This window comes from Lygodium microphyllum, chromosome 5, assembly GCF_053477565.2.
Source record: "Lygodium microphyllum isolate KBCC chromosome 5, Lygodium_microphyllum_v1.1.10, whole genome shotgun sequence".
In the NCBI taxonomy this organism is placed as follows: Eukaryota; Viridiplantae; Streptophyta; class Polypodiopsida; order Schizaeales; family Lygodiaceae; genus Lygodium; species Lygodium microphyllum.
This window is the reverse complement of record NC_141139.1, coordinates 15687881-15715230: the sequence shown is the minus strand read 5'-3', so window position 1 is coordinate 15715230 and position 27350 is coordinate 15687881. Positions and strand designations below refer to the sequence as shown.

Genomic DNA, 27350 nt, shown 5'->3' with positions numbered 1-27350 from the left:
TAGCATATAGGATAGAGGTAGGATATAGGGGAAACCTTTTCAAACCTCTTTTCTCTGGATGAAAATGATTTGGTTATGCTTTGGGTATTGACTTCATAATGGAGAACAATAAGCTAACACATCATTATATGTTAGAAACAAGATGCTTTTGCACGTTTCAAATAACAACTCCATTGTGAGCAAAGAATAGTTTATAGATTATAATGATATATTCTCACCCATATTTGACTTTTTCCTACTCAATATTCTCTCTTTTGGTTGTTTTCTATGTATACTAGCAACACTTTTTGCCTAAAAGTCGTTAAAGTTCTCTTTTATGGATCCATGGCACAAATCGTATAAGAGACGTTGGCTAGGCGAGTTTCTCTCTGGATGGAACTCTACACAAATTCTCTATCTCTTGGTAGGTAGGGTGGTAGGCTGAAGAGCGCAGCGTCTCTCTCTCTCTGTCTCTCTCTCTCTCTGTGTCACAGGCCGAAGAGATCAGCGTAACTTGCTTCCCTCACTGCGCCCGAAGAGATCAGCGTAACTTGCTTCCCTCCCTGCGCCCCAAGCCCCCTCTCTCTCTGTAGTAGTCCGAAGAGATCAGCTTAATTCGCTTCTCTCTCTCTCTCTCTCTCTCTCTCTCTCTCTGTGGACAAGACACTAGGGGGAGACATGAATCCTTCCAAAGAGCCACATGCAGTGGTTGTGCCCTACCCAACTCAGGGACACATCAATCCACTGATGCAGCTGGCCAAGCAGTTGGCCATCCAAGGTTACAGGATCACCTTCGTCAATACCACCCACAACCACTCCCGGATCCTGGAATCTCAGCCGTCCAGTGGTGGTGGCACAAACATGCAGGGATCGTCTTCCCCCCACCCCAACATCCATCTGGCCCACATTCCAGATGGCTTCCCCCCAGACTACAACAGGATGGCAGATTTTGAGGCCCTCTCGCGGGCCATGGATGAGCTCATGCCGGGTCCCTTCCGCGACCTCATGGCCGAGCTCATCGCTTCAGCTCACCCCCCTTGTTGTATCATCTCTGACTTGCTCATGCTCTTCACTCAGGATGTTGCCCACTCGCTCAACCTTCCTCGCATCGCTGTCTGGCTCCAATCCGCAGCTAGCTTCACTGTCAACCTCCACATCCCCCAACTTGTCCAAGAAGGCTTCCTTCCTGTCAAAGGTACAAACTTGCAGAAGTGTTCAATTTTCATGAAAAACAAAGTTTAGTGTCAAAGTGAATTGCTGCATTTTGGGCAAAGCCTTGAACTTACTGGAGAGAGGGCCTTTTAATTTTGAAATATAGCCTCATTTTGGTTATCATACGGGCAAAAAATGCGCAAAACCGAAGAAAAAATCTGCAAATTGTCTGTTGAAGGTTTTCCTGTCGGCTCGCAAAAACGGTTTTCCATGAGCACTAATGTTATTTGCACATATGTTGATTTTGGTGGTGGTCGATTGGTAGCTTTGGTTGGTGGTAGATCAATTGGTAGGGCAATGGACTGCTAATATGCAAAATGTCTGAATCCGCCCAACCTGCTGCTGCCACATTCTTGAACTTGCTGCTCCCCTAAAAAATATACTTTTTAGGGCTGATAAGGGACTGGTGTATCTGTGCTCTTTTTGAAGACGCTATTTGAACTGCCATATTGTATTATACTTTTGGAATGCCCAGCTGCCCTGCGTGCCACCTTGCATCCTTGAAACACTCCTATTACATTTTAGGATCAGCCTGCAAAACCATAATGTTACGTCAAGCAAAGAACATCGGAGGATTAGGATTTGACTCACCTCTCAACCAGAAAACTATTATTGACTTGTGTCTCTGTGGTGACTTACAACTAGTTCTTGCCTAGCAAGGGCAACCTAGAGGGAATCTGGTTCACAATTCAAAAGGATTATATGAACCTGTCACCAGGCTTGACTGAGATGTAGACTTTGAATCACCAGCCATACCCTAAGTGGTTCATCCTCCCCCAATGGGGAGGCGAGCAGTCTTGTCAGTTGAGTGCCCCAAGTTAAAAGCACCTTGTGACAGAAATATGTTGAGGAGAGTTGGGCCTTGAGGAATGGTGTCTAGATGATGGAGAAGAAAAAATGGAAGAAGAGAATAAAGCTTTGTCCTCCACATTGAGACCGTAATCCTGCATCAGGGCCTCTGGTGCAGAAGTGGCTTGATTAGACACCACAGTATCCCAAGATGGAGTCTAAGATGTCATGAGTTAGAAGTGTGTTACATGCGCAAACCAAGTCTCTCATGATAGTCATGTAGGATACTCTTTAAAAGAGCATCAGCTTTGATACCATGTGAAGATACACTAGGATTTGCATAGAAAACACAGAGTGTGTGAACACAACTAACACACATTGAATGTATACAAGTGTAAATGTAGAAGAAGAGAATGAAGAATGAATGAAGGGAAGACATACAACTGAGTGTGCTCAAGGAGCGGAGGCTATCCAACAGCCACTGTCCCTTGTGGGAGTGGGTTGAGGAGAGTGCTAGAGAGTGTCGTCCTCTGAGAACGGATCTTGAGTGCAGCAAACCACCATTGTCGGCAGCAAGGAAACCTGATGTAGAGGACTAAAGACAGCAGAGCAGTAGGCTGGATGTTGGACTGCATCAGAGTTTCTGCTGGGAATGATGAAACGCGCAGAAGTGTACTGCCTAGCGATAGGCTTTGGGGGGAGAAGCAGGCAGCTAGTATCAAAACACTGTCATCTGGGGCAGGTGGGACCGAAAATGCAGCTGTATGTGTTGGCTGCAGATGCAGGTGACAGTGCTAGGTGAGGAAGATGTGGCTGATCAGCAAGCTGCAGAGTGAAGTGCAGCCTGTCTGGGTCAATGGTCAGCAGGGCAAAATCTCCAGCAGGCTGAAGACAACTCCAGATGACAGGCAGCAATAGCAACAACTTGGCAACAGCAGCCTGATGATGGGGAGTGGCTGGCTGGGCTGGTGGCAATAACTTGGTGATGGGCGTAAGGTTGTCACCTCTGACGGCATTCGATAAGTACTATCCAATGTTAGTATTGAACTGTTTGGGCTAAAAAATATTGGATGTCTGATGCAAAGCGTTGTACATCAAATTCTAAGGCCTATACTTAATGTTGGGACTTAAAACAATACGCTTTAAACATTTAGAAACTTTACATCAAACATGGGTGCAAAAGAGAGCTTGAGCCTTGAGGAGCTAAAGAAAGAGCTTCATTCTTGAGAGCTTGAGGTCTAACTAGTGCCTTTAATATGAGAGAGAGAGAGAGAGAGAGAGAGAGAGAGAGAGAGAGAGAGAGAGAGATTTGACATTTGAATGAGCAAGAGGGAGAGAGAGAATCTTGGAGAGAGCGAGTGTGCTGTGTGGATCCCCAAAAATCAGTCACAAGTACTAATGGTTTTCCACTTTCCATGCTTTGGAGATGTTGGCATAATTTGACTACTCACAGGGCTTTTGGGAACGTTGGCATAATGGGACTATCCACAATGCTTTCATTTTTTATTCATGTCATAGTGTGCAAAGCCGTATCTCTGTTTGCAAGGTCTCCTTCAATGGGGCAGTTGAGCACCATCAAATATACGGATCTTCTTACTAGGGATGATTTGGTTGGCTATCGTGTCACCATCTTTTTAGTCTATTTGCTTGATACTTAGTAGTTATGTGGCTTGTACATTGTTCATAATTTATACAATTGCCCATTATGGGAAAAAAGAACACTTTCTCAAATTTTGGGGCTGTTGGCACAACTAGGTTGCCCGGAATGCATTTGTTTTTTATTCAATTTCTGGTGTCCAAGCACATACTGCTAGGCTGAAGGGTCTTCTACATTGGCGGTTAAATCACATTCAGCATGTTGATCTTTTTCTTAGGGAGGAATTGGCTCCTTGGCATCTGGCAGTTTCTTCTATTTCTTTGCTGTGACTTTTGTATTTCTTATGTGATTTGATATAGTATAACTACTCATTATGAGAGAGAGAGAGAGAGAGAGAGAGAGAGAGAGAGAGAGAGAGAGAGAGAGAGAATGGCACAAGAAACCTTGCACCTTGTGTGACTACTCGTCATCACCTGCTCGACCAGGTACCCTACCTGTTAGAAGACTGATGTCTGTTGCTGTTGTGCTGCGAAGATTTCCATCCTTGTAGAGGCAGTGTGCTTGTGTGAAGCACACTCCTACCTTGCAAGCTGTCTACATAGAGGCGCAGCCTTCCAGGCTACTGCCCCTCCTTCAAGCCTTCAGCGTGCCTGTTGCCCTGTAAACATCTGTTGTCCCTGGGCATTCCGGCTCCCATCCGTATAGTCCATCAAAGCAGGCACGGTTGTGTAGCTGTTGCCCCTTCCCTATGCTAAGTTCCTTGCTGCGCCTAGTGTGAGAAGTCTTGTGGTCCTGCAACTGAACCAATCTGCCATAATTCCTAAACGAAGTACATAGCCCTGTAGTTAATAATCATGCCTTCACACCATTGTGCAGGTTTACTGTTCAGCTAGGGGTGCATCTACACAGACATTCACCCGAAGAGAAAGAGACAGTGACAGAATTATTTGGGGCTGTGGGCAGTAACCTCAGATATAGATTTACAGCCCACCCTTTGGTCATTATATCGGAGCTTAATACGGCTTTCATCAACTAGGTGGTTTGATGCTTTGGGGCTGGATTTAGAGGTAGAAGATGAGATGGTCTGGTGTATCGAGGAGATGGCTAAGGAAATGGCTCCATGTTTTGATACACAGACCGCTGTGAAATGCAGCTAACATGACGCACATGCTTCTATGATGATTGATGAGAATCCTACCCCTTCGAAATCTCAGCCGCGTTCATGTGTGCAGGCAGTGATTCATTCCAATGATTCCCTAGAATTGGATTGGGAACATTTGCTAGGATTTGCTAACTCTTTATGGGGGAATATGTTCAACACAATCGTAGCAGTCTTCCAAACTGCGATGCTCGAGACATTGTGGATGTGCATGTTGACACACAAAATGTGCTTTGATCTTTCTCTGCTTTTTATGAGTGCGGGGTTATCCTCTTTTTCACGGGTAAGATCCTAGTGATACCTTGGATTCATTGGTGGTTGACTTCCATTTGAAGCTGTGACTGTGTTGAAGAGGTTTTTGTGGGCATCGTGGGGTTTTAATGAGGTTTTGCTTACATCATTTGTGAATCGGGATGATCTTTTGGGCAGACTTCCCCTCTTCTTTGATAGATGGTTGGTGCATATGGTGCCATGGGGACCCATGGCTGATTTTCAACGTTTGCTTAAATGGGAATGTCGAGTGTGGGTTGAGGCAAACAGCTACCTTGTGGTTTACTAACCTTTGGTAAGGGATGCAATGGCAGCCATTGGTACTGTTCTAGTGCTGCCAAGTATGAGCATAGGCAACAGGAATTGATTGTGCATGATGCGGGATACCTCCAGGAAAAGGCTCAATTGGTTGTGTCTTAATTGCAATGGTATGCATCCACTATGGTTTAGACTCAGCTGGGGCTCCTTTGTAGGTTACTGCTTCTCATGGCAAGCTTGGTCACTTCATGTGGCTGAGTGTTCAGATAAACAAGATGCTATTGCTACTTGTAATCTAGATACTGATACAATGGTTATTGCACCTCTCATAGGCCAACAAACTTTGCAAGAAGATGTGGTTCAAGATAAACAACTTGTTCTTTCTTCAAATCCCCATGACTCTGGATGGGTTGACCATCAGGCACCCAGGATTCCTTCCGTACATATGTTCGTAGAAAGGATAAATCTTCTAGTATGCTACATACACCTGTCATGGACCCTTCTACTTCAAAGCAAGCCGCATAGTTGAGATTGTTGGTGCAGCACTCTCGAAATAATCCCAAGGATCCACTGACACGTCTTGCTTTTGATTGTAATACCCCGTGGGACCTCGTAAATACCCTCCTTCGGCCTCATCAAATGGAAGTAACCCTTTGTCCACAAAACCTACTCGCATAGGGCATAATGATTTTGCGCTTTTGGTAAACTTTTTGGATGATGGGATTTTGGAGGCATTGGTAGAGAAAGTTCAAGTGAGGCATGAGCAACATTTCCCATGATTCCTTTCGTTTGACATATGTAGATTGCTACTTGGGATGTTTGCGGAATTTGTTCTTGCAATAAATAGCATGCCATGTGGTGTATTTTGCATGAGGATAATTTGTGTGTTGTTGAGCACAAAAGTTATGATGATGCTGGTTGTATTTTGGATTGTCACGGTTTTCGTCTTTTTTATGCAGGCTACAAGCCAAGGCACTATTTGGGTGTCCTTATGGTTATACACGATGAATTCCAACGGGTGCATATTAAAAATGATGTTCATAGACATATTTATGCGCCTAATGACTCATTGCATTGTTAGGCCTTGTGGCATCGTCTTCACGATTCTCTTACCTTGGGAAGACCGGTTTGCTTATGGGTGATTTTAACACGTGTGTTGACCCATCTGAGTCTACTTTGGAACATTCTCTAATGGATACCCCGGAAAGTAGGACTTGAAATGCTTTCATGATGGATGTTCTCAAATGGGTTCTTTGGTCTTGGCTTTCCCCTTCGGCTTTGGGATTTACGTTTCTCTCAGCCCAACATTTAGCCTCATGGTCTAGACTGGACTGCATCTATGCTATGCACGAAGACTCCTTTTTACCAGAAACTTTGGAAGTGTAGGTGTTACAACAGTATGTCTTATCCGATCATTTTCCTTTGCAATTTGATGAGATCAGGCAGCTGGTGGATGCTTTCAGGAGTCTTTTGGGCATGCTGCCCTTGGGATTCAACTCATCTTTTTTTAGTCATGCGATTTTCAAGAGATATATGACCTAGCTATTGGAGAGGTTTCTATGTGACTTTCCATTAGAGAGCTTAGACTCTCTTGAAAGACCGATCTCCAATGTGTAGAAGGTGTCAAGACGATATGGGATTTACCATGCTTCACTTACTAGGCAACGTTTGCATATTGTGGAAGACATGTTGGCCTTGTTTCATCTATTGTTGCTTGATTTGCCATATGATGCTTTTGTGGTCTCACTTTTGACATGGTTGGGTGAACTTATTCAAGGTTTTCAGTTGTAGTCTTATCAACAGGTGAAGCTCAAGGACCATTCTGACAGTCTTCGAGACAATCATTGTCGAATTCATAAATTCTTTTGAGCTTTGCATGCATCCCTTGCACGGGAGAATGTGGTGAGATTTCAAAATCTAGATGGTCACATACCCCTAATCTATTGTATGTATGTTTTGGAACTAATTTACAAATCTTTTAGGTCAGCGACAAGTGTGTTGTTCTCAAGTTACTCAGGTCCATGGAGTCTTTTGTGCATTGGTCAGGGATTAGGTTACTCATGACATGCAAGACTTTCTAGAGGCTGATATCTGTGAGGGTGGTTATGGATGTCTTGTTGCATTTGCCTAATGATACAAGCGCTACCTGGGATGGTATCACGAATGAATTCTTTGGTACCTATGTATCTCTTTGGAAAAACCTTTGGCTATCATGTGCCAGCAAGTTTAGGCTTTGGGAAGCATGCTAGATCTTTGCAAAAGTGTCGGTAAACCGTCTCTATAAACACTTGATCTTGTTTAACCTCATCAATATGGGTTTATTAAGGGTAGAAACATTCTTCATAATATCTTGAATGCACAGATGGCTATAGATTATGTGCGACACACGCAATAGGAGGTTGTTTGGTGTAGTTGGATCTGGAAAAGGCTTTTAACTTCTTGGAATGGTCTTTTCTTACGGATATCATGCAAGTCATGGGTTTTGGGCCTCATATGTCTAGGTTTATAAATTGAATCTGATGTAGATTGTAACCGGCCTGTTCACTGAAAAGGGCGGTAGTGTACAACCAAAATACAAAAATGCTTTCACCCAATTAACAGTCGCCCACTTTACCTGAACTTAAAGACAGAATCGAGAAGAAATTCAGGAAGCTAGAATGCTCCTGTTGCCACACAGACACCCTGTTGGCCCCTAAGTTAGGCGCCCCTTGCGGTATTTCTTTATCTTTAGAAAGAGAGAAAGTACAATGGGCTGTCTTTCACCTATTCTGGGTGAAATTTGGCAGCATAGCAGTACAATTACTGACCCAAAACAAGCCGACCAGGAGGGGAAACTCTGCCCAAGTCTGAATCTTCTGGTTGGAGTGCAGAATTGACCATTTCAGCCTGCTGTTTTTACTGGTTCAGACCTGTTCTGAAACCTGTTTACAACTCATACTGTTCCCTGTACTGTTCAGCCCACTGTAATTACTGGTTCAGACCTGTTCTGACACCTATTTTCAGCTCATATTGTTCCCTGCATTGTCCTGCATCATTTGTGCCAAGTGCCCCTTGATTCTGACATCAATTGGGCTCTGAAATAACCTCTGAACAGTCCAGAATGAGAACTGATTTAATGCTGTTTCAGACACTTGCTTGGTGAGGTTACCACCCTCACTTGTTCCTGCTTGTGGGCAGCAAACGACTGCTCCTGTTCCTGGAGAAAAGAGGCTCTTGCCTCATGCAAAAACAGCATATTCTACATAACTGTACCTGAATTAGAAGAAAGGCCCTTGATTCTGCAGCATAACCATACTGTCAGGGAGAGAAAGAGAGAGAGAGTAGGAAGCAAGCTCAAGCCTCTGTGCATCATAGACAAGGTAGGCAGCTGTTCATCACAAATGAGCCCCCAACCCTCAAAAAACTGCACGCCAGTCCCTCTTTAAAGAGGTAAGTGCACAAATTTGTGCCAAGTGGCAGCACTGGAAGATATTTCCTATTCCAGCCTTCCGGTCTAAAATTCTCCATCCTCGGTGCAGAATTTGACCTCGGCACAGACCAGAAGATTGATCCTCGTGCAAAAACGAAGATAATGACGCGAACAGATTCTGAGGTCCAAAAATAGTAACTCCCTAAATGTTAGGAGTTGCTTCCATTGCATCCCACTAGTCTTCTGACCATCTTTGCAGACTATGGCTACATCCAGATTTGCAATGTAGCTCAACTGAAAGTGAATTTCCACTGATGATCCCACATGAACTAATCTCATGCAGATTTGTCCATCTTCACTTTGAACTAGTCTCTTCCAGGCTTGTCAATCTATAGTGCCATCAGTCTCTTCCAGACTTGTATTGGAGCTTAACTGTCCAGTCTTGACTCACTAGACATTCCTGTCTGTTTCACATACTAGTCATGCAACTCAGGCATTTAGATTTCAAGAGGGATCCTTCCAAAAAGAAAAACCAAATAAAATATGTAATAAAGAAATCAGCAAAAAGGTAATAGTTGTCACAGTCTTGTGACATACCTCCCTCTCGAAATCGCAAACGTCCTCGTTTGCATGAATGCCATACATGCTTCCAGCTAACCTAGTGAACTTACACTTGGTAGCACATGTACAACACGTACATGCTATCAGTCAACATTGTGAATTGAACACACTGTTAACACATGTATGTTCTAACTGTGAAACATGGCAGACTATCATCATATGACTCCACATCACTGTTTCCAGATATAGTGGCCGGTACATCACAATGATATCCCCATAGTGGCAGATTCTCATTTGATGACTCCACATCACCCTGACTAGAGATCTAGTGGCCGGTACATCAAAATGACATCCCCACTGAGTCAATTCATAGAATACATGCCCGATCGAGTAACCATTGTTACAACATGTATTGAATCCAATAGAAGTAAAAATTGTATTCTTGCAAGCAATACTTACTTCTTTAGCAGTGAGAAAACCATATGGACTCAATAAGTGTTAACCTGTACAAAATCTATTTCTGTACATAATTTCTTTCTTGAGCAATTGTCACTTTGACAATCTATTTCAGCTTAGAGATACAAGGGGTCAAGGTAGGTTGCAAGCGAAATGCTTCAAGGTAAAGTTCCAACACATTAGGTGACTCTGCAAGTTCACATTCGTCCATCCACTTAGCATCTATAGCTGGATAGTTCTTGAACTTAACCAAATACCTTCTAGCAACTTTGCCTTTCACTTTCCTTTCCTTGTGTGCCAATACCTGTTCTGGAACAAGAATTTCATCAAGTTTCTCAACTTTGGGCTGTTCCTCAGCTGGCATATCTTTTGGCACATCACCCACATAAGGTCTAAGAAGACTTACATGGAAAGCATTACGAATCTTCCAATTGTCAGGCAATTTCGGCCTATAGCTGACATCATTAATCTTCTCTGTTACTTGAAAAGGCCCATAGTATTGCATACTAAGCTTAGTGAAAAGACTTTCCTTGCCTTCCCGCTTCTTTAAGCGTGCCTTTTCAAACCGCAACAGTACCCAATCACCAAGTGAAAACAACAATTCACGACGGTGATGATCAACAGCTTTCTTTTGCTTTGCCTGAGTCCTTTCAAGGGCATGCTTAACTTTCTGATACATTTCACCCATACTCTGCACATACTGATCTGCCTGAAAGATCTTATCCTTTGTATGCAAAATGGGAGGAACCTTTTTACCACCTTCAACAATTTCAAAAGGGGCTTTGCCTGTTGATGAATGCACAGTATTATTGTATGCATACTCGACCAAAGGCAAATACTGCTCCCACTTTGACTTGTGCTCTGACACATAGCACTTAAGCAGATCCAGGACAGTAGAATTTGCCTCTTCTGACTGTCCATCAGTTTGTGGATGAAATGACGATGAGAACTTAAGCGTTGTGTCCATGTTCTCAAATATGCCTCTCCAGAATAGACTTGTCATCCGTGGATCACGGTCACTGACAATAGACTGTGGCATACCATGATACTTGAAGACATTGCACATAAACAAACGCGCCATCTGATCTGGTTTTATCTTCTTCCTGACAGGAATGAAATGAGCCTGTTTGCTAAACCTGCAAATAATAGTCCATATCCCATCATTTCCTGTTTGGGTCCTTGGAAGATCAAAGATAAAATCCATAGCTATGCTTTCCCATGGTTTATTTGGAATAGGCAATGGCTGTAAAAGCCCTGGTGCTTTTTGCCTGTCAAACTTGACCTTCTGGCAAATCAAACACTGCCGCACAAAAGCGTCCATGTCCCTTCTCAAAGTAGGCCAATAAAAGAATGTCTCTACTGCTTTGACTGTTGCATCAATACCACGATGCCCTGCATACGGTGGAGAGTGACTCTCTGTCATAACTTTCCGTCTCAATGGCATAGTCACACATAGTCTACCATGCATCAACATGAAACCATCCTTGAGAAGATAATGCTCATGATGTTGTCCATTGACAAGCTGATCAAAGATCCTTGCAGAATCTTCATCATCAGCATACTGTTCCTTCATATCATCAAGCTCATGATGATAAGGAATTGACACAACTGAAATTTGTGGCTTCCTTGACAAAGCATCAGCCACAACATTCTTTTTGCCTTCCACATGCACAATCTGAAAATGGAACATTGACAAAAAGTTTGCCCAACGCATATGCTTTTATGACAGCTTAGTCTGAGTTAAGAAATAACGCAATGTCTGATGATCTGTCTGGACAACAAAATCTGCCCCAAGTAGGTAGTGTTTCCAACAAGAAAGCGCATGAATCACAGCCAACAATTCTTTCTCATAGACCTGCATAGTCTTCTCTGGCCCTCGCAAGATTCTCCTTTCATAAGTCACTACCCGGCCATCTTGCATTAGCACTGCACGAATGCTATTGCCATAGGCATCACATTGGACAACACATGACTTCCTAAGATCTGGCAGAATGATCACTGGACTAGAAGTCATCTTTTCTTTAAGAAGATTAAAAGCTGAAATCTCTTTCTTTGTCCACTGGAAGAGACTCCTTTCTTCTGTAAAGCATGTAAAGGTGAAGCAATCTCTGCAAAATTGCGAATGAACCTCCTGTAGTAAGAACACAAACCCAAGAAGCTTCTAACATCATGGACAGTCTTCAAAACTGGCCATGTTCTAATTGCTTCAACCTTAGCAGGGTCCATTTGGACACCATCCTTTGACACTATGTGTCCCAAGAACTGGATTTCTTCCAAGAAGAACTCACTCTTCTTGCCATTGATAAGCAACCTGTTACTGCAAAGCTCATCAAAGACTGTTTTCAAGTGTTCTCTATGCTCTTGTTCATTCTTTGAAAAGACAATCATGTCATCAAAGATTGTACCAACAAACTGCCTGTATGGATGAAAAATCCTGTCCATCATTCGATTAAACGTAGCAGGAGCATTAGTAAGTCCAAATGGCATTACTAAGAACTCATAGAGACCAAACGTAGTCCTAAATGCAGTCTTATGCACATCCTCTTGCTTAATCCTGATCTAATGGTATCCACTCTTCAAATCTATCCTGCTGAAAATTGACGCTCCTTCCAAACGGTCAAGGATGTCGTTAATTCTTGGAATGGGGAACCTGTTCTTGATGGTACTCTTGTTCAATGCTCGATAATCTATGCACATGCGCCAACAGCCATCCTTCTTTTGCACTAAGAGCACTGGTGAGCAAAAAGGAGATGAACTTGGCTGAATCAGCCCTTTTTCTAAGAGCTCATTCACCTGGCTCAATATCTCTTTCTGTTGGGCTGCACTAACCCTATACGGAGGTCTATTTGGTGGGCTACTGCCTGGCACCAAATCTATTGCATGATCCTCAGACCTCTCTGGTGGCAACTGTGATGGTAATGAGTCAGAAAAACAATCACTGAACTGAGGCAAGAAAGCAGACTTGTCTCTAGCTAACATAGAAAAATTTGACTCATCATTATCCTTGACATCATGTGCAAAAATTAAGTACGCAGAAAGATGATTCTTTATTACAGATGTAATGGCAGAAGCCGATACAACAGGTACAGACTCTCCTTTAAGCTTCACATCAAGCACATGAGTCTTTCCCCTATGTTCCAAAGTCAGTGTCTTGTTAAAGGCATCCAACACACCATGCTTTCTGAACATCCATGGCATTCCCAACAAAACATCACAGCCTTCAAGTGGCATGATATAAAATTCTTCTGCATCAACATAAGACTGTACATGAAGACGCAGCTTTCCAAGAATGGGTGTCATAGACTTTGAGTGGCCAGGACATGCCAACCCTGACTCTGCTGTGTAGCCCATCTCATGTGCTCTGATGCCCAAAGTAGAAGCCAACTCTGGTAAGATAAAGTTTGCCCTAGCTCCAGGATCAAAGAAAATAAGTACATGTTGATCCCTAACTTTACCCCAAGCTCTGCAAAGCTCATTAGCATCCGAGTGTGGCTTGTCTCCCAGCATATCTGGCACTAAACCTGCTGAAGGTTTGGGCTTCTTTCCTTTTCTGTCCTCTTTATCATCATCAACTGATCTCTTATTCTTGTCCGGACAGTTAGATGCAATATGACCAGTCTGCTCACAGATAAAGCATTTCCCCTCTCTCTCTTCAAGAGACTTGCGCACAAAAGGTTTCTTCTGGTCTTTGGCTGCTGTCTAAAGAACTTGGCTGGTTTCTTCTTGAACTGCCAAGGTTTACCTGTGCTTTGAGAATTCTGATAAACGTGTTTACCAAATGGCTTCTTTGCTGAAAATTTTTCAGATTTGTCCTGTTTAATGCTGCCCCCAAAACCACTTGACTGTCCCAACAATAATGCATTTCCTATGGTAGCATTCTCAATTAACTGGGTGGTGACCTTTGTCTTTGTACAATAATTCCGAAGTTCCTTGGGCAGCCCGCAACAATATTTCTCTATCTGCTCGGTCAATGGCACAACCCTGTAAGAAGTGACTGGAAGTAAAGCCTCCCAAAACTTCTTGTTATAGTCTTCCAGATCCTTGCATTTAGATGCATCCAAATTGTGCCAAGCTGACATAACATCAATCTCAAATTCATTGGTCAACCAAGCAGAAACAAATACTTGCTTAAAATATGTCCAAGTGGCAGGAGCCTGTCCTTGCATCAACAGTGTACTCCACCATTGACTAGAATTGTCTTTAAGAAAAGTGGCAGCTTTCCGAACCTTAGAAGGCTCTGTAAAGTTCCCTCCTGCAAATGCGGCACCAAACTGCTGTAAGAAAGAGAGAGCCTTAGTCCTATCTTCAAATCCTCGAAAGATGTCAAACCGCACGGCTGCATCACCTTCCTTGTATGGCTTTGGCTTCTCATGAGCCATCAAAGGGTCCGTAGGATATGCCTGTAACATAGGAACACTAATAGGTGGCATAGGAGTTGCCGGACCACTGACTACAGGGCTTGTAGACACAATACTTGCTTGCTGATTTTGATAACCAGCCATACCAAAAGTGCCCTGTGGCATGCCAAAACTGCCCTGAACACCTAAAATCCAGGCTGCATGCCTATATTGCCATACATGGGGTTTGGCATAAAACCCTGTGTACCCCCAAACACTGTTCCTGGTACATAAATCTGGTTTCCAGGCGCATAACCAGCCATACTCTGAAATAGAGATCCACCTCCAAAGTACCCAGGATGTACAGAGGTCGGTGGGAAAACCTGTGGTAAAGCTTGAAAACTGTTTCCCTGTCCATTTAAACCAACATTTGGCTGCTGTAAAGTGGCGAGCTGAACTGGCAATGCTTGTGTAACTAGCGTTTCCGTCACCTGTTCCTGGACAATCGGAACCAATCTTGGAGTCTCCATTGACTCCGCAAGCTGCCTTGGTGTTTCCACTGAATCTGCAGCATGCTTACCCTTATCCTGGACCTCTACTCGATCCGAAATCTTTGCAGATTGCCCAACTTGCTGTAAAGGATGGGAGGGCTGCAAAAATGCGAGAAACCTTGGATTCTGCATCACTTGAGTAAACATACTTACAGTAGCAACTAACTGAGTCTTGAAAATGTCTTCATCCCTAGAAGAAGCTGTAAGAACTTGTGGCTCAACCATAACAGGAGGAGTAACAAACTGTGGAGGTCTAGAGGACTCTCCCACCTCATGAACAACAGGGATCTCCTGTGACGAAGACGCTTCCTCTCTGGTGTCTTCCTTTCTATAAGCCATAATGCACAATTCTGTGTCTACACCCAAACAGACCTTGGCTCACTCTTTAGGGAAAAAGTGATTCGATCCCGGCAATGGAACCATGTAACTGGCCTGTTCACTTAAAAGGGCGGTAGTGTACAACCAAAATATAAAAATGCTTTCACCCAATTAACAGTCGCCCACTTTACCTGAACTTAAAGACACAGAATCAAGAAGAAATTCAGGAAGCTAGAATGCTCCTATTGCCACACAGACACCCTGTTGGCCCCTAAGTTAGGTGCCCCTTGCGGTATTTCTTTATCTTTAGAAAGAGAGAAAGTACAATGGGCTGTCTTTCACCTATTCTGGGTGAAATTTGGCAGCATAACAGTACAATTACTGACCCAAAACAAGCCGACCAGGAGGGGAAACTCTGTCCAAGTCTGAATCTTCTGGTTGGAGTGCAAAATTGACCATTTCAGCCTGCTGTATTTACTGGTTCAGACCTGTTCTGAAACCTGTTTACAACTCATGCTGTTCCCTGTACTGTTCAGCCCACTGTAATTAATGGTTCAGACCTGTTCTGACACCTGTTTTCAGCTCATATTGTTCCTTGCATTGTCTTGCATCATCTGTGCCAAGTGCCCCTTGATTCTGACATCAATTGGGCTTTGAAATAACCTCTGAACAGTCCAGAATCAGAACTGATTTAATGTTGTTTCAGACACTTGCTTGGTGAGGTTACCACCCTCACTTGTTCCTGCTTGTGGGCAGCAAACGACTGCTCCTGTTCCTGGAGAAAAGAGGCTCTTGCCTCATGCAAAAACAGCATATTCCACATAGTTGTACCTGAATCGGAAGAAAGGCCCTTGATTCTGCAGCATAACCATACTGTCAGGGAGAGAAAGAGAGAGAGAGTAGGAAGCAAGCTCAAGCCTCTGTGCATCATAGACAAGGTAGGCAGCTGTTCATCACAAATGAGCCCCCAACCCTCAAAAAACTGCACGCCAGTCCCTCTTTAAAGAGGTAAGTGCACAAATTTGTGCCAAGTGGCAGCACTGGAAGATATTTCCTATTCCAGCCTTCCGGTCTAAAATTCTCCATCCTCGGTGCAGAATTTGACCTCGGCACAGACCAGAAGATTGATCCTCGTGCAAAAACGAAGATAATGACGCGAACAGATTCTGAGGTCCAAAAATAGTAACTCCCTAAATGTTAGGAGTTGCTTCCATTGCATCCCACTAGTCTTCTGACCATCTTTGCAGACTATGGCTACATCCAGATTTGCAATGTAGCTCAACTGAAAGTAAATTTCCACTGATGACCCCACATGAACTAATCTCATGCAGATTTGTCCATCTTCACTTTGAACTAGTCTCTTCCAGGCTTGTCAATCTACAGTGCCATCAGTGTCTTCCATACTTGTACTGGACCTTAACTGTCCAGTCTTGACTCACTAGACATTCCTGTCTGTTTCACATACTGGCCATGCAACTCAGGCATTTAGATTTCAAGAGGGATCCTTCCAAAAAGAAAAACCAAATAAAATATGTAATAAAGAAATCAGCAAAAAGATAATAGTTGTCAGAGTCTTGTGACATAGACGGTAGTGTAGGAGAGAGAAAGACAACCCAGGTGAGGAGAGAGAAAGACTAAAAACGCAGGCAAGGAGAGCAAGACTAAAAACGTTGGTTGCAGGAGAGAGAAAACAGCAAATGCAAGCTGCAAGAGAGAGAAATACTAAAAAACGCAGGAAAAACCAGCAGCACTAGTCAACATGCTGAAATCAGCTCCGAACAATGTGTGGTAGGCTGGAAATAGACACCAGACTGTTGTAGACATCAATGGCCAGCTTGGACCACGATGTCCACCATGTTCGGGGTGTGGGCAGCAAGCTGAAATACCTAAAATTTGCAAAAACAAGATTAAGATCGAATGGAGGGCAGCATACCTATTTATAGAAAGTTTGGGCCCTCCCAAGTGGGTTTGTGCTTATGGGATACAAACACTCTCTATAAGAACACATTTCTTTTAAAAAAAACAAGGTTTCTTCCTTAATTAAGCATGTTTTGGGGCTGTTTAAGTGAAGCTAATGCATTTTTAGCTCAACAGTTTATGTATACTATCAGTATAAGTCCCGTGTTATGTTGAATGGTGGAGTCATTGAGCCCTTTCCCCTTGCGCGCTCAGTTCGACAAGGCTGTTCTCTGAGCCCACTCTTTTCTGCTCTTACTACTCACCCTATCCTTTCTATGCTTTCTCATGGCACCTTGTTGATACATGACAACTAGCTGATTTATCTCTATATTTGCAACGACATATTGTTGGTCAGGTGGTGGGCTGATGATACTTTAATTGTTCTAAAAGCAGATGCTTCTAATCTTCGCAAAGCTTTAGATGTTTGGGAATTATTTGGGCATGTTTGGGCCTCGTATCAATGCTGCTAAATCTTCTCTTATTGTTTGCACTGTCTCGAATCTTCTAAACTTGGGTTGGCAAGGTGTGCTTGTTCAATAGGGAGAAATTGTAAGGCACCTTGGTTATCCCTTGGATGTTGATGTGCAGCCAAGACTCTTGTTGAAATTGATATCACAAAAATCAGAAGCTAAGTTTGTTTATTGGAAATCTCAAGCTTGGCCATTTCATGTGCCCCTTAAAGTAGCATAGATTATTATGATCCCCATGTGCACTTACTTCTTGCCATTGTTGCCTTGGATCAATGTTGCCTTGAAGGATCTCACCCAACACTTTTGTTTTTGTGCAAGCTGGTATTATCTTGGATATCTTGGAGTCATGTTTGCACCCTGAAATCCATGGGAGATGGGGTTGTTGTGGATGTGGAGACCCATATGACAGCCCTTTGTTTGTCCCTCTTTTAGGCGTGTTGTGTGTTGGCCAGCAATCTTATACTCTTATTGCTCGTGCTTTTCTGGAGGATCAGGGCTCTTTGGCATGGTAATACGAAGATTCAGGATTCGTGGTGGCATGTACTTAATGCTAAGGCTCATTTCTCTATGTTTGCGTTAGTTCTTCTAAACTATTTGATGGGCTCATGGAAAATGGTGCTTTGCAAAGCTCAATGGCATCCGGTAGAGTGTAGACTGGTGGGCAACTCATTGCAGATGGAGATTCTAGCGGTGCCTTGTCTACTTTCCTGGGAGTGCAAGTTGGAGGAGAGACCTAAGTTTAATTGCATGGCTCGCCTTGGATTGACATGTGTGTTGAGCTAAAACGTGTTTTTCAATTGATTAGCATTCTTAAACAGCCCCAAAACACACTTGAGAAACCCTAAAAAGGGAAGTGATTCGAGAGAGTTTCAGTGGTTCCCCAAAAACCCTAATTCTTTGGGGCACCCTTCAACATTTATAAATAGATAGGCTGCCCCCATTCAGCCTCATTGTCGTCTGTACAGGTTTCTCACTCACCCTTCAACATTTATAAATAGACAAGCTGTCCCCATTCAGCCTCATTGTCGTCTGTATAGGTTTCTCACCCATGATTGCAGATTTCAGCCATCAATCCACACACACGTGGCTATCCGGTCCTAGTGACTGTTGCCACACCTTTCCTATGCTACGTTTGCACCTCCAGTGTGTAGGCAATAACTAACAGCCCATCTCCCTCATCAGGCGACCTTCTGCTATTGCATTTGGACCTCTTCACCACCTGGCGGCAGCTAGCGACTGCATCTACATTTTGCGTTTGGTGTCTTCTCTCCAGGTGACAGCTTCCTCGGTCAGGAGAGAGCTCCTCCTCATCAGGCGATAGCTGCCAGCCCTCGTCCACACATGTCCAGCTTGCGTTTGATGCTCCAGGTCCTCTTTACACCTGTTTTTGCTGCATTTCCTCCATACTACACTCTGATTGGTGGTCATAGACTCAGGATCCATCTTCGGTGGACATCACTTTCCAACACTTTGCTTTGCCCTTGAGTATCTGACCACTCTTACATTCATTTATAGTATTCATTCACTTCAGAGTTGTGTTTTTCTCTCCCTTTTTCTGTTTGTATTTGAGTTTCTGAGATTGAGTTTTGAGTTTTGCGTTTAGGGTTTGAGTTTTACTTTTTATGTCTTTATCTATCTCTTTGTGTTTCTGTCGTGGTCGTACACTTTGTGTTTCCTCAGTACAAACTCTAGAAGTTTGCTTCATATGGCATTAAAATTGGTGCTTCTGTAAAGAGCATCCTGCAGATATTGTGGAGAGCTTGGTTTTGCACAAGGCACACAATATGACTCGTAACCGAATCACAATGTCATAGACACCTTCTCCAGTTCCTATGATGTCCTATCAGGCTTCTCCATCACTTGATTCCTTGAGACAACATTATGGACTTAGTGAGGAGGACAACACTCCACCTTCATTGTCACCTTCTTTTTTTGCTCCTATTCGAGATTTCACCCACGTGATAGAAGAGGAATTTGAGGAGTACTATCGCAATAAGTACAGTGATATTTACACCCCTACTACTAGTTTTACTACCACATTTGGACCGGTTGGTGAGGCTAGTCACCTCTTCGATCATGTAGGATATACGGCATTCGGAACGTTTGGCGATCCATTTTCATCATCTCAGCTAGGTCTAGTGTCAGGTTTGTACAATCCTTTTGAGTTGCATGAATCAAAACCCTCGCTTGTTTCTTCTTTTGAGGTACAAGATTTGGATAGCTTTGCGTATGTGAACTTCAATAGAGGGGGCTCTTGAAGTAGACATAATTCAGATACATCTACAACTTTTGTTTCATTGAGCATGTAACACACTTTTAAATTTCCTCCCATCCCACCCTCTTCTACATCATACCTTGATCACCTCTCATCATCTTTCCAAAACCTTGGATTACACTCAACATCCGCATCACATACGCTAGGGGTTGGATCTTCCATCTCCGCTCCTAGCACTTTCTCATTCTCTACCCCATTCTCTACCTCTTTGCATCTTGGTACTTCACTAGAGGGAATCTCACCCTTTAACACAGTGTCTCTCTCTCACCTTTCCGCACATGCGTATACCCATGGCACCTCGGCCAACTGTGATGGGCGTCCCCCTCACTACCCCAAATTCACATCTCACATGACCACTCAGATGATACAGGGGTTTCCATCCTTAGCTTATGGTGGGTCTTCACACTCTCCTTGGGTTGCACCTATGTAGGGATTCCCATTTTCTACTCCACGTGTTTCCATTCCATCTCCTTGGTTTACTTATGTGGCTACCATGCCCATGCCTAGTCAGCCCATCTCTACCTATGGATCCACCTTGCACACTCACCGTATGCTTGGTGGGCACTCTGGTAGCCAAAGTTGAGTTGATGCAGGGATTGCTTCTTGAGTTTCACTCTCAGTTACAACACTTTTCACTCGCCTCATATCGTTGAACTCTGGAGTCACCTTCTCGATTGCTATGCGGCCCGAGATCGATCTCGGTGTATAAATCTCGACTTTGGGCTTTAAGAGTTCTCTACTAAGGAAGGGGATGATCTGAAAGTCAAGTTGATTGAATATAGGTGGTTACGTGCTGAGTTGGCCACCTATTGGCTCTCCGAAGTCAGACGACCATCCACCTTGCACACTCACCGTACCTATGGATCCTATGGATCCACCTTGCACACTCACCGTATGCTTGGTGGGCACTCTGGGGCCTATCCCAAAGTATACTCCACTCCCCCATCCTACCTCCATTATGCTTTCCCCCATTATCCATTCCCTAGAACTACCACTTGTGTTGCAATGGCCAAAAGTGCCTTCACGGATAAGACTCGTTTTAACGGGTCAAATTTTACCACTTATTCAAATTTCATGCAACAAGTGCTTGAGTGTCAGGGTCTTTGGGACTTCCTTGTTGGTCTAGAGCCTATGTGGGACCCTCGACTAGCTCACCCTAACTACATCCATCAATGGAGAGCCCACAATGCCATAGCCAATGTTGAGCTGATGTAGGGATTGCTTCTTGAGTTTCACTCTCAGTTACAGCACTTCCCGCTCGCCTTATATCGTTGGAGTCACCTTTTCGACTCCTATGCGGCCTGAGATCGTACTCGGCATATAAATCTCGACTTTGGGCTTTAAGAGTTCTCTATTAAGGAAGGGGATGATTTGAAAGTTAAGTTGATTGAATATAGGTGGTTATGTGCTGAGTTGGCCACCTATTGGCTCTCCGAAGTCAGACGACAATCCACCTTGGATACTCACCATACCTATGGATCCTATGGATCCGCCTTGCAGACTCACCGTATGCCTAGTGGGCACTCTGGGGCCCATCCCCAAGTGTACTCCACTCCCCCATCCTATCCCCATTACGCTTTCCCTCATTATCAATTCCCTAGCACTACCACTCGTGTTGCAATGGCCAAAAATGCCTTCACGAATAAGACTTGTTTTAACAAGTCAAATTTTACCACTTAGTCAAATTTCATGCAACAAGTGCTTGAGTATCAGGGTCTTTGGGACTTCCTTGTTGGTCTGGAGCCTATGTGGGACCCTCGACTAGCTCACCCTAAATACATCCATCAATGGAGAGCCCAGAATGCCATAGCCAATGTTGAGTTGATGCAGGGATTGCTTTTTGAGTTTCACTCTCAGTTGCATCACTTCCCGCTCGCCTCATATCGTGGAGTCACCTTCTCGATTGCTATGCGGCTAGAGATCGTACACGGCGTATAAATCTCGACTTTGGGCACTAAGAGTTCTCTATTAAGGAAGGGGATGATGTGAAAGTCAAGTTGGCTGAATATGGGTGGTTACATGCTGGGTTCGCCACCTATTGGCTCTTCGAAGTTAGACGATGATCCACCTTGCACACTCACCGTATGCCTGGTGGGCACTCTAGGGCCCATCCCCAAGTGTACTCCACTCCCCCATCCTACCCCCATTACGCTTTTTCCCATTATCCATTCCCTAGCACTACCACTCATGTTGCAATGGCCAAAAATGCCTTCACGAATAAGACTCGTTTTAATGGGTCCAATTTTACCACTTAGTCAAATTTCATGCAACAAGTGCTTGAGTGTCAGGGTCTTTGGGACTTCCTTGTTGGTCTAGAGCCTATGTGGGACCCTCGACTAGCTCACCCTAACTACATCCGTCAATGGAGAGCCGAGACTGCCATAGCCAATGTTGAGTTGATGCAGGGATTGCTTCTTGAGTTTCACTCTCAGTTACAGCACTTCCCGCTTGCCTCATATCGTTGGAGTCACCTTCTCAACTGCTATGCGGCCCGAGATCGTACACAGCGTATAAATCTCAACTTTGGGCGTTAAGAGTTCTCTATTAAGAAAGGGGATGATTTGAAAGTCAAGTTGACTGAATATAGGTGGTTACGTGCCGAGTTTGCCACCTATTAGCTCTCCCGAAGTAGAAGCAATGTGGTGCTACATTCTTCTTGAATAAGTTATTTGAAAAATACTTCAATTTCATCCAACACATCTTCTCACAGCCTAGAATATTGACCTTCCAGGAGTTTTAGTGACAATCCTTAAGAAATCCTCATCACAGCCCTATTCAGAGGAGAGGGGGTTAGTTGCCTCTTCGGGAGGGAAAACCAATAGTGGCAAGAACTCACAAGATGTGAAGGCAAGCCAATCCAAGGGTGACACCTCTTCCTTAGACCGAACCAAAGAATCAAGACCTATCTGGCAACAACTCCCTAAGAAAAATAGGTTTGCACACACTGCTAGAGATCTGGCCATGTGGACAAGGAGTGTCGCTCCAAGGCCCAAGGTCTCCCAGCCAAAAATCCTCAGCAATCTGGTGCGATTGCGTCTAGTGGGGTGTGCCTCCCGCTTCTGCTTCATTTGCTCCCTCAATACGAGTAGTTGCTTTTGGACATGAGGCATGTGGACAGCCTTAGCAGACAGTCTCTTTCACTATCCCTGAAGGATTGTCTAATTGGTCTGCAGGTTCCGATGCCATTGCACTTCATGCATCCATCTCACCTCCCTCTCCATCTCGTCAGGAGTTTCATTAGCAAGAGATCTGCTACTGGGCGTACGTGATGGTGACTACACTTTTAGACTAGCATGTCTTTAGGCCCCTTAGGATACCCTTGGTATTGACCTAGTATTCATTTTTTTTTGTACTCTTAGAGTCGGGCCTATAGGATTCATTGTCCTTAGCTTTTCCATTCTTATGTCTTCTGTTGCATTTACTCACACACATACACATTCATTGTATTGTACTTTCAATTAGCTTTTTCTTTCTGTTATGTTTTGTTTTGAAGCATCTCACTATTGACCTTTGTGCTTGCAGATTCTTATCTCTTTTGCTGGGTTTTGTATTTCAGTCGGGCTAACTTGCAAGTTTGCTTTGGTCCTTCCTGGGCTGAAGATATGGGAATGCACGTCGTTTCTTTCATGGTTTCATCATTCTAGAAGTGTTTGCTCTTCTTCTAGGATGGAGGCTTTCCCTCCTGAGATGGATTGTGGAGCATCTCTCTTGATGCTATCATGGCGGTGATATCTACCTTGCTCTTCCAGTAGGGTGCTTCATCCTTTTCATCATCATCTTCTTCCATTCATCATGGTTCTCGGTACCATATGAAGATTGACATTAGGCTCCTCTTCCTCCTTTGGCATCTACATCTAGGTTGAGAGGGGGTTCCTACCCTTGGTATTCTATAGGCTTCAGCACTTTGTCTTAGACATTGGCTTCTCTCCCCTTGTTGTATCTTTCCCCTTTGCATTGCCTGATTTCATCATCTTTGTATACTAGGGCGCTTGGGCAAGTGAGTAGTTTTCCCACGAGATACACTCTCCAAGTGGCACTTGTTGCATGAGCATTCTTTAACATATAGCATACTTTGTATCTCCTTGTGTAGAGCACCATTTGAGCGGATCCTAAGTTGTTTCCATCGGCAGCTGTTGTCACCACGCTACCATACTCCTTCATCCCATGGATACCTCATCACCTTTTTTTTCCCTCATCATTGACACCCTAGAATGGATGGGTAAGGTTGTATTGTTTTGTGATGTGTTGAGTGTACCCTTCCTAATCTCGTCTTATGGGTCATTGTTTCTCAATCGGCCGTATTTCATAACATTTAACTTTAAAAAAAAAGAGTTCAATGTGGTTCCATCTGCCTTTGCAGGACTTGGTAGGCCACTGTGCAGCCGACGTGTACCCTTTGTCCAATGTCCTGTCCTCTCTGGGTTGACTACTTGGACTCCCTTGGTCAGATAACCATTGCCTTTGTAGTCTTGGTAGGCCATTGGGCAGCCGACAAGCACCCTTTCTTCAATGACTTGGCTACTTTGGGGTGGAGCAAAGTAAAAATCCAAGTGGGTGGCCTAACCTTTCGGCTCAGTTTTGAGCCTGAGAGGGGATGTTGAGCTAAAACACGCTTTTTAGTTGATTAACATTCTTAAACAACCCCAAAACACACTTAATGAAAAATGTTAAAAAGGGGAGCGGTTTGAGAGAGTTTTAGTGGTCCCCCAAAAACCCTAATTCTCTGGGGCACCCTTCAACATCTATAAATAAACAAGCTGCTCCCATTCAGCCGCATTTCTATTTGTGCAGGTTTCTCACCCTTGAGTGCAGATTTCAGCCATCAGTCCACACACACGTGGCTGTCCAGTCCTAGCAATTGCTGGCACACCTTCCCACTGCTGCGTTTGCACCTCTAGAGTGTAGGCGATAGCTGGCAGCCCATCTCCCTCATCAAGTGACCTACTGCTGCGTTTGCACCTCCAGTGTGTAGATGACAGCTGGCAGCCGATCTCCCTCATCAAGCAACCTTCTGCTGCTACGTTTGGACTTCTTCATCACCTGGCGGCAGCTGGCGACTTTATCTACAGCTTGTGTTTGGTGTCTTCTCTCCAGGCGACAGCTTCCTTCATCAGGCAACAGCTCCTCCTTATTAGGCGTCAGTTGCCAGCCCTCTGCCACACCTATCCAGCTTCTGTTTGATGCTCAGGATCCTGACACTTGCGTTTCTACATCCTCTCCATCCTACACGTTGATTGGTGGTCACAAACTTGGGATCTGTCTCCGATGGACGTCGCTTTCGGACACTTTGCTATGCCCTTGAGTATCTGTACACTCTTACATTCATTTACAATATTCATTCACTTCAAAGTTGTGTTCTTCTCTCCCTTCTTCTATTTGTGTTTGAGTTTTTGAGTTTGAGTTTTGAGTTTTGCCTTTAGGATTTGAGTATTACTTTCTGTGTTTGTGTCTGTCTCTTTGTGTTTCTGTCGTGTCGTACACTTTGTGCTTCCTCAGTACAAACCCTAGCAGTTTTCTTCACAGTGTGTGGCTGATGCCACACTCTTGTCTCTAGGCACACTAATGTCTTTTCACACTATATCAAAAGGGTCCTTTGGGTCCCTTGTGGCTATTGTGATCTTTGGGACACAATGCTACCTTTTTCCAGGGTTGGCTATTGGGTATGGAGCTCACGTGTGTAACCAACAATAGGTTATGGTGGATGAAACTCCATGAAGGTGAGAGAGAGAGAGAGAGAGAGAGAGAGAGAGAGAGAGAGAGAGAGAGAGAGAGAGAGAGAGAGAGAGAGAGAGAGAGAGAGAGAGAGAGAGAGAGAGAGAGAGAGAGAGAGAGAGAGAGAGAGAGAGAGAGAGAGAGAGAGAGAGAGAGAGAGAGAGCGTCCTTCTGTTCGTCATAGATTCCCTTGCGCCCAGAGAGAGTGTGTGGTCGCGGGTCTCTGCTTCTGCACGTCGACCTGCACCATGCGTCCCTGTTTCTGTGCGCCCGTCTGACCCGTCGTGTGACCCGCCCTGTTGCCGAGCGCCCGCGCCTGACCTGCCCTGCTACCGCGCCCTGCTGTCGTGTGCCTGACCTGCGACGTCGACTTCGGCTCCTGCTCATTGCGCGTCCGCCCTGTGTGTCAGGGCTCCTGACGTCGCTGATAGACTTGTGCCCTGTGACCGTTGCCTGCTCCCTGCCGCCATCTGCCAGCACCTGTACTTGTGTGGTTAGGGTTGCGCCCAGCCCCACGCGTTTCGCCCTCCTGCATCTGCATGGTTAGGGTTGCGCCCAGCCCTACGTGTTCTCTAGCGACAATGCGATTCTGATACAAAGGAACCGGAGGATATGGTTCCTTGCATGGAGGAGATGCCTTTTGGTTCTGACTTTCCGCCTGCGGGCAAATACTCCAAGCATACTTCCGACGAGACAATGGGTCCTCAGGAACGTTCCTATGCGCAGGTTGCCTCTGATTCTGTGGATTCGCAGGAGATTGACTGGGAGCATTTGCTGGAGTTTGCCAATACTCTGCTTGGCGATTATGTCCAGCATAATTATGAAGCTTTTTCTTACTCGGGAACTGAAGAAGTTCTGGAAGCCACGGTGGACCCGAAAACCGTCTTGCGCTCTTTTTCGGTGTTTTATGACCATGCGGTTATACTCTTCTTCACTGGCAAGTTCCCAGTGCTTTCCCATATTCGCCAGTGGCTGCACCATTTACTACAAGGGGAGTGTGTTGAGGAGATCTTTGTTGGGCCCCGAGGCTTCTATGAGGTGCTGCTGAAATCGGAGAAGCATCGGGCTGAGCTCCTGTCCAAACTGCCATTGTTCTTTGATCGCGGTTTGGTCCATGTTGTGCCATGGCGCCCTATGGCAGACTTTCAGCGCCTGCTTCAACGTGAATGCCCGGTGTGGGTTGAAGTGGAAAATTGTCCGGCTGTCTATTGGCCATTGTTAAAGGATGCGATGGCCGTTGTGGGAACGGTGCTGGTTCTCCCAAGCCTAAGGGCCATGAATCGAAACCGTTTGTGTATGTTATGGGACATGGCCAGGAAAAGGCCTACGTGGCTTCGCCTGAATTGCTCCGGCATGCATCCTTTGCACTTTCGCTTGAAATGGGGCAACTTTGCAGGACACTGCTTTTCGTGTGGAAAATTGGGGCATTTTATGGCCGAATGCCCAGAGAGGCAACCGTCTTCAGATGATGCGCATGTTGTGCTGCCTATGGATGACATGGTGCTTGATGCTCCGTCACAGGAGGCCACCCAGCCACCTAATGTTTTGGATAAAGGTAAACAATAGGTCTTGGGTTTGGATTTCCATAGTAATGACTGGCTAGAGGCACGTCCCAAAAAAGGTAAAAAGTTGGATGCTAGCCTGGCGGATTTTGGGCCTAATGTTTCACAGGATTCCGTGCGCACGTATATGCGCAGGAAAGAAATGTTCTCTTCACAGCATGCTTCGTGTACTATGGTTCCTTCTGCTCCTCGTAATCAGTCTACGAGGAAAGTATATACAGACGGTCCAAAGGGCCCACTTGCTAAGTTGGCGTTTGATACTAGAGGTAATGTGATTACACCCTGGGATCGTCGTTATCCCCGTTCCACTCCCAAGGCAATGGATATTCCATCTACCTCTAAAGCGGGCCGTCAGAATTCTTTTGCAGTGTTAGCTGATTTTCTGGATGAAGGTGTCCTTGACATTCTCGCGGAAAAGGTGAAATCAAGGCAAGCGGTGCCTCGTTCCTGATTCTCTTTTTGAAGATATAGAAGAT

At 44.6% G+C, this 27350-nt stretch overlaps 1 protein-coding gene across 1 annotated transcript in view; it reads left to right on the top strand.

The window, feature by feature from the left end:
• The first annotated feature begins 356 nt into the window (after positions 1 to 356).
• LOC148035530 (linamarin synthase 1-like) overlaps positions 357 to 27350 on the top strand; it is a 35245-nt gene continuing 8251 nt past the window's right edge. The window contains exon 1 of the mRNA XM_087677486.1: positions 357 to 1174. Within this exon, the coding sequence (XP_087533612.1) occupies positions 658 to 1174 (517 nt within the window). The 5' untranslated portion in view covers positions 357 to 657. The remainder of the gene's footprint in view (positions 1175 to 27350) is intronic.